At 45.0% G+C, this 8484-nt stretch overlaps 1 protein-coding gene across 1 annotated transcript; it reads left to right on the top strand.

The window, feature by feature from the left end:
• The first annotated feature begins 1693 nt into the window (after positions 1-1693).
• LOC8051535 (growth arrest-specific protein 1-like) lies at positions 1694-2323 on the top strand. Its single transcript, XM_040215476.2, has one exon. It carries the CDS (start codon positions 1724-1726, stop codon positions 2321-2323), a length of 600 nt encoding a protein of 199 aa, XP_040071410.2. The 5' UTR covers positions 1694-1723.
• Positions 2324-8484: the final 6161 nt, after the last annotated feature.

Below are 8484 nucleotides of genomic sequence, written 5' to 3'. Positions count from 1 at the left end.
AAAGTTCTATTGAGTCCCCGGAGCAATTAGATATTTCTTTAATAAAATAACAACTATGTTAAAAGTTTAAACTTGAAAAAATGGTGTTTCTTTTAATATTTAAATTAGACAACTGCACAAGCCCAACCACATTGCATGTCGAAAGCAGTGCAGATTTAAGAAAAAATAATTGTTGGGTGTTTCCTAAAAAAAAAACAGATTTTTCATAAATTATGGAGTGATACCTAGTTTTACGCTAATTTTAAAAGTTAAAACCGCGCTCACGCTATCAAAAAATATTTTTTCGTCAATAATATTTTAGGGCAAAGCATGGCTACGGACAATGCGTCAAAAGGCCATGAATTTGTTTTTAGAACTCGAAGGTGGTCGAGCGCTACGCCTGGGACGTTTGACATGGAATGACCCATATATATGTTTTGATGTAATACAAATGTTATCAGATATTTAACAGATTGCTAAGTATTGTGAAGAAATGTTTATTGTGTGTAATTGGTATTGGTTTTTTTGTTGTTGTTGTTGTCTTTTTTTGCCGCAGGATGTTATATTACACAAAAACAAACAAAACAAACAAAAAACACGAAACTGAGTATCAAGCTCTGTACCATAAGTCCCTGTGGCTTTGACGGTCCCGATAGAAATGTATTGCTCAAAAAAAAAAAAAAAAACTAATGAAGATATTTAAGAAAATAGATATATATATATATAATAGAAGTAGTCACGATAGAAACACAATGGGAGTACAGAAAAAATGCAACAGATACAGTAGTGGTAGCTGCAATAGAAATGCAACAGCAATTCTATAAAAATATTAAAAAATATGAAGTGACCACAACCTAAAAGCGGTACAAGTATAAAGGAGCACAATAGCAATACAATACAAATATAACAAGAGTAAAAAAAGTAATACAATAGAAATGCAGCAGGAGTGCGAACAATATACATTCGAAATACTATATAAAGGCTCTCCATTTGTTTTCGCGCCACTGTAAAGCCTCGAGCACTTCGAAGCTTTATTTCAGCGGGCGCAGATTCTATTCCCGGAGTTTCACCACCCTCTTTGTAAAAAAAAGGTCCCGCGCGTTTTCGCAAATCGAAGCTTTCAAAAACGAGTCGCAGAGCAGCGAAAAAAAAAACAAAAAACAAAAAAAAAAAACATGTGGAAATAAAATATGCACTTCAGAGATTAACAAGAAAAAAAAATATTGAAAGATGGAGCGAAGATCGACTTCGAGCCCCTCCGCAGCGGCGCCATAAAAAAATAGGGAAAGTTTTCCACTCCCATCGCACTCAGCCTACACCTCCTACATAAGGCCCGTTCCTTTCTTCCTGAGACGTCATTACTAGTGGACCCACGCAGCGCCGCTTAGCTGGCGTCAGCATCTCCGCTAGTGCCTATAACTGCCCTGGGTCGACTTCGTCGACAAGGCTTCGCTGTCGAAACCACGCACGCGCGTCCACGGCAGACGAGAGAGGAGGCTGAGAGCGAAAAAAAAAAAAGAAAAAAAGGCTTTCATCCTCTTTAGGCTTCCCATATTCCCTCATTCTCGCTCCCGCGCTTCCCGCAAGCGCTTCCCCGGATTCGACCTCCTCAGACTGGCGGAGGATGCTGCTTCGCGTGGTCAACCTCGTCCTCGCCTTCTCGGGCGCGTGCGCGGGCAAACCCCAGCAGCGGCTCTTCTGCGAAAAGGCCCAACAAGACTGCATCGGGCGGCTCGCCTGCGACATGGCCCTCCACGGACACCGGCTGGACTGCAAGCGAGAGCTGGCGGGTCGGACGCCGGCTCGCTGTTCGGTCCAGTGCCGCCAGTCCTTCGTGTCGCTGGCGACCACGGAAGAAGGCTTCACGTACCTGCTCTGCGATTGCGGCCGCGACGAGTACTGCCGCGCGCTGCGGCGCCGCACTTCGAGCTGCTGGTGGGAACAGCCCTGGGCGAACCATAGCTTCGCCCAGCGAGGATCGTCGAAGCCCACCTGCTCGGGGCTGACCGTGGAGTGCATGGACGATCCGGTGTGCTCGCTGGCGTGGGACTACTACCGGCGGTTCTGCCACGAGGTGCTCGACGGTTCGGCGCCGCAGTGTTCGACGAGGTGTCGGAACAGCGTGAGCATCTTGCTCAGGATGGAGCGTGCCCACAGGGCGTTGGAGTGCGAGTGCGATGGTGGGGCGCTCAGGACGTCTTGCGCGGACGAGATCAGCAGGGTGAGAACAAAGTGCTTTATGTTGGATGACGTCGACGCCAACAGCACTACGTCACCGGCGCCGTCGGCCGGAACGGGTGTCCTCGCCCTGGTTGGGATTATGTTGTCTTTTGGCGTTCTTTGAGGAAGAAACTCGGGATTTTGGGGGCTCCTTTTTGTCTATTTTTGACTTGCGTCGAAACGGGATGCTGGCACGACACGTCCGTGAAGCAAAATGACTTGACGCGAGATTTCCTTTTTTTTTTTGTGTGTGTGTGTGTGCCATTCGAACAGTACCGAGCAGTGTGACTGGTGAGAATTCGTGCATGAAACAAGCAGCCCGTCATGATCCAAAGCTGAACTAGAAAGTATTTGCGCTTGCTTCGAACGACCTAACCACGTTTTAAGCTCAAGCTTAGAGTTTCATTGAGTATCAAATTTTCTGGAAACTGTGCGAGTTCAAACATCTTTCGGCTATTAGGTGACAACATTAAAATAATTACTGAATACATGTACAGAGTGTTACTTGTAGCTTGTTACTTAGCGTGAAAATTACTTGACCGCGTTACTTTTTAGGAGCACAAACAAACGGCGTATTTTGGTTGCTTTTTGAGTCTGTATGGACATTTCGTCACATTTTATGAGAACTGCGTGCCTCACCGTACTCGTCTTCACTTCTTCCCCTGAGGCATTGGCGTTATAATTCAGACGCGTAAGAATGTTGTACAGCATGACCGAGGTTTCTGCTGTACATGAAAACTGCAGCGTCCTATCGAGAAAAGTTAACCCGGATTTTTAGCCCCCATAAATGTATAAACTACGCTTTTTGCCGAAAGCTGAAACTCCACGAGAAAGTTACCCTTGTGGTGGTGATAAAATGCGCAAATTTTAACTCATTCCGTTCCCTGGATAAAAACAAAATGCAAAAGAAAAACAAAAATTATTAATGAGCCGACATCCACCTCTTATTTTTTGTCATACCGATATTTGAGCTTGTGAGCGCCTGTAGCAATTATTTCAGGGAAACAACTTGTCAGTTAAAAATACGATATTGTTGTCTTTTTCGCTGACATGTTTGCTCGCTGATAAACTTGCTACACGAGTCCACAATCTCAAATTTCAATTCGATGAAAATTAAGTTTAGATGAACGTCGGCTCATAGGAACATTCTGCTTTTCTTTTGCATTTTTTTTTTTCCAGGGAACGTACTGTGTTCAAATTTTCGCATTTTACCACCACAACCAGAGTAACTTTCTCATGGAGTTCCAGCTTTCTGCGAAGCGCAGTTCTTTTTTTACGCGGGAAGCCAGGTTTACCTTTCTCGATCGCACCCAATGTATCCAACTTGCCCTAATTATTGACCCTAGCAAGCCTGAAAACGACCAGATCCAATGACCATCTGTTCGGTTTGCCTTTCACTAGCTCGTTTGGCTTTTGCTAAATCGCTTGTATTTTTGTAGATTAATATTATCTATAAGTAAACTTGAAAAGTAAGTGGTTTCGTTAATCAGTACTGAGTAAGGTGTTACCTACTTCGTAACTGTTCGATTGAGTAGCTGCACTTCATTATTATTTTTTGATTAAGGTGTGCACGCCTTACTATAAGATACATCTATTCATTTTTACACACGTGCATTACGTTATACAAATAAATAAAAAAGGTAGCAGTGAGATTGGGCGATTCTTTACGATAGGATTTTCTCACGAGTGAAAAACGGGAGCAGACTCTGAACGACAAAGTAATAAAAACTGAGGCGTCACTAAAGACGTAGGGAAAAAAAGCTTTCCGTTTGATAATGGATTTCCTGGCACCGAGCTCGAAATCTCTCGTTTAAAAACTCCCAAATGCGTGCCTTGTCTATTCCGTATACTTAGCTCAATTTTCTTTTTGTCCGGCAGTCGAAGGAGAACTCTGAAACTGATTTCTTTCGAACAATGATTACGCATGCCAAGCATAGGCGTAGACTACGGGGGGGGGGGGGGGGGGGGGGGGGGGGGGAGGCATCGGGGCTCGTGCCCGACCTGGTGAGATCCGGGGGGGGGGGGGGGGGGGGGGGGGGTCAGGGCCCTCCCTTTTCCCGTCTGGGTCATGATCCTTGCCAGGACGCTGTTTACGTGCCATGTAACGAGCTTCTAGTAGTGGCATGTAAACAAAATAACGCCCACGTTGCCTTTAATGACAAAATACATGGGAAATGGAATCCCAGCGTGCTTTCCGTTAGCTTCAATCTCCAGTTCCTGCGAGATGGTAACGCGACATCGATCACTTTACGTGCGCTTGGTCCATTCGTCCTTCTTCCACAGCAGCCTGCCATCTTTCAATGTCCCACCAGAAAAAAAAAAAAGATAATTAAAGTAACCGGAAGTTTATATAGGGGGCTCCTACTCCATCCGAAGCTGTTTTAAAAGTCCGTTTAGTAGCGAGTCCGACGGAGTTAACCGAACCGGAGTCGTGGAGTCAAAACTTAACGCGGCCAGTGAAGCGATAGATGATGCAGTCGTCTGCGAAAAGCCACATGCGTGAGAAAAGTGTAGCCGTGTGACACGGCTACGCTCGCACGGTGATTGACATTAGAGAGTTTTAGTAGATCGTTCCCATGACTCCGATAACAATACCCGATACTCCGCCACCGCCTCCCTTGCGCATGCATAGTATCGTTATCGGGGCTATCAGAACGATCAACTAAAACTCTCCATTGACACACAGCGACGGACACATGGCGATATACATACGCTGTAAAATGTACCCCCTAAAATAAACTACTGATCATTGCCGGGGTAAAAAAAAATTGCGCAGAAAAGCACATCCTCCCCCCCCCCCCCATGGAAAGTCTACGCCGCTGATGCCAAGGATCTAAAGGCAGATGTGCAGACGCCGAGCACGGAACTTTTTTACTTAATTCGCACGCGCGCAGATCTGATGCAAAAGCAGGTAACTTTCTGTCCCGCGCTGATCATGAAACTGTCTGAGGAGAAACGGATCTCATAGCTGGGTTAACAAGGTGCACTCCAAATCATACAATGTCCAAACGATGTCTATTTTTTTTTCTCATGCTTTGCCTGTTTCTCCTTTTGATGAGGCCTTTTCTCCCTTTTCCTCTATGCCATCCATGCGGGAGTCTCCCAAGAAGTATGCATCTATGATCTATGTCTATTTGACCAATGTATGAGCATGAAACTGGGCCCAAGACAAACATGAAAGCAGTGTCAAGCCCGCCTATATCCTATAACCTCGAACGCGTCTTCGGCACTTGTGTTTAGCGTCCTATTCCGCACGTGCATTGAAAGTGGACTGGAAGTGGCAGCAAATGACGTCACAAAAGCCGGAGTGTAATGTTCTCGGATGTCGCGATCCTGGTGGTCAATCGCGGAACTTCCGGCAAAAGCGCGAGCAGACGTGAGTGACGTCGCTGTCGACACGGTGTCTCAACTCCTGGCTGCCGAATATCTTTCGTGGACTGTCAAGCACAGCACAATGCAGGCGTCTGCCACGTCCATTACCGCTGCTGTGACACCGCCAGGATCGCGACCGACGACAGCGTGACACTGCTATGACGTCATAAAGCGGAAATCGAAGGACCACTTTTTTATTTTTTTTGACGGCCCGGGGGGGGGGGGGGGGGGGGGGGGGGGGGGAGAAGCGGGTATATTTATCTGGGCCACTGTCGATGTGCAGGGAGTGGCAATACGAGCTGGTTCGACGACGTTCTGGACGCGGTGACGCGAAATCCACGCATATGTCCCGGTAGGCTACGTTGTTAAAATTAAAAACAAAAAGGCCGGAATAAACAATATAGTTTTCGAGAGCTTCGGGCGTGACGAGCCCCAACTACCTTATTATAGCTCACAGTCTATAAAATGGAGGCATGATCAGTCGATAAGAATGCCGAACAACGAATCACAAAGTAAGAGGCGTGAACGCAATTGTCGCAATGTGGCAGTCGGTTTCATATATAGCTTAGTGCACCAGAGGCAACCCAGTTTAGATGCTTTGGCACTAAGTTGGGTGGCGCAAGATACCGTCCGCTTTAAAAAGGGTACAGCCGTTAACATCTATCCACCCATCCATCCACTAAACTGGGCCACCTCGTATCGCTGCTGACAGTACATCCATGTGCTTCAGAGTTGCTTCGCGAGTGTTCTTGAATTTAAAAGTAAACGGTCAGCTAGACAATAGGTAGAAGACACAGACAGGGAGAAACAGAAACAGAGACACGCAGCGGTGTGTATGTCTGTTTCTGTTTCTCCACATGTTTGTGTTTTGTCCCTATTGTCTAGCTGACCGTTTACTTTTTAATTATGTACCAACTAGCTCAACTTCAGCATGTTGTTCTTGAACTTGTTGATTTGTTCTAACTAACGCCGTTTGCAACGGATAATGCCCAGTACCAGACATAGGGGTTGGCGACAAGTGTGTGTGTGCATGTGTTAGGGAGGGAGGAGGCACTGTTAGAGTTCGGTTAGGATACTTGATGATGTAAGGCCGGCCCTGATAATGGCAAACATTACAGAAATAAAGTTCCGTGCAATCGTTCATGTTCCGAGATGTATCGTATACTGTGACTTGCAACGAGAACGCCGCTGGTTGTCGTTTTGGTCACATGATCACTCACGCCAGCCAATAAGAGAGAGGCGCCACCTGCGAGGGGCTCCCTTGTCCGCATACGTCCGGGTCCTTTTTATTTGAATTCCACCGAATCTCAGCTGTATAGTGTTTTTCTTTTTCAAGAGTATACGTCCCTTGGGACGACAGAACAGCACCCTTGTCTTTGGCAGCGTTGGAAGTAACGCGTTAAAAATAGCAATGTTACAGGTAACGCAATAAGGTTTTTTTTCTTTCTCGGTAACGTGTGTTAAAGGCTGACATGACACACGAGTGAAGCAATTCTTCGTTACTATTTCACGGCACTGTCGTTACCTTTGACTAAAATTATAGTCACGTTTTAGGAATTGGCAAACGCGCTACTCGGGGCCTCGTTGTGTTCCACTAATCTGATATACAGAGGATAAAGATCTTCGAATATGTCAGTAGACAATTTTTGTAAGTCCATTGTGACTGCGCCGTCACGCAAGTAATGGGTAAATGGATGGATGTTAATTGCTATACTCTTTGTAGCGGGCGGTAGCTTGCGCCACCTAGCCTAGGTCTAAAAAGATTTAGTAAGAAACACGCCTCAGACAGCGTGTGCAGGTCGTCGTTTGTGTGACGTAAGGCAGCTTGAACCGCAGCCAGATACGTAAAAAAAAACAAAAAAACATGAAACCCAGTTTTTTGTTTTTGTTTTTTTGTTTTACATTAATAATTTACACATTGCAGAAAATTTAAACTTCGTGAGAATGTGACGCTATAGTGGTGGTGCCAGCATGCGAAAGGTTTGAGGGCATGACGTAACCTGCGCCAAAAATATATGGCAGAAAAACGAAGGACTACGCGGCACACAACGTCGTTTTGAAACTTTCTGTAATGCGTCGTCCTTCGTTTTTTGTTTTTTCCCCCAGTTTAGGGGTTTTGTTTTAAAATAGGTTCAGCCATCACCAGCTCGTTTGCACCCACAGGTATCGTTAAAAAAACGAAATTTTTCTATGACCTGCTAGGCCTAATAGTCCTCAAACCGAGAAGTGGCACTACGTGTGGCTGTGACAATTATGTCAGACAAAAACACTCCTCATATTACTGATAATACTTCACTACAAAAACACTCGTTCGCAAAAAAAAGATTTTTTTGTTGTTTAACCTTTTCACAAGTTTTACAACTTAAAAAGAAATGCCGCAGATGTATCCGCAATGCCATTTTTTTGGTTTCAGGAATATTAGGCTTCGGTGGACATCACCTCATAGAGAAATATTTTTTTCTTTCGTTTTATTTTATGATCCGGATAACTTAATGTTCTCAATCCTTGGCATTTTTTTTCACCACCGCTAGCGGCACAATCTCTCAGAATCACAGTTTAATGCGATGTGTAGTATGATTGATGTCGGCCAAAAAACAGGGTTTTATTTTTGTCTCACGGTCCCTGTTTACACAACAGCAACAGAAAAGCAGCAGTAGCACTTGCGAGCGTGTCCATGCTTCCCTGGGACTGATTTTAGTTATTTAACAATGTTCCTGGGCTTCAAACTGAAAGGCCATCCACTCTTTTCTGGCAAGAACGATGAACTATATGCCCGTGTCAGAAAAAAAAAAAAAAAAAAAAACTATGTGTCAACAAAGCGAAGATGGATCACTCTATCTTATTTTATTCATTCTGCGAAATTTACCACCACAAAAGTGCACACTTACAGTCCAGATGAAAAAAGAACAATAA

The sequence above is a fragment of the Ixodes scapularis genome, unplaced genomic scaffold, assembly GCF_016920785.2.
Source record: "Ixodes scapularis isolate PalLabHiFi unplaced genomic scaffold, ASM1692078v2 PGA_scaffold10__122_contigs__length_95168666, whole genome shotgun sequence".
In the NCBI taxonomy this organism is placed as follows: Eukaryota; Metazoa; Arthropoda; class Arachnida; order Ixodida; family Ixodidae; genus Ixodes; species Ixodes scapularis.
This window is presented reverse-complemented; position numbering and strand designations above follow the sequence as displayed.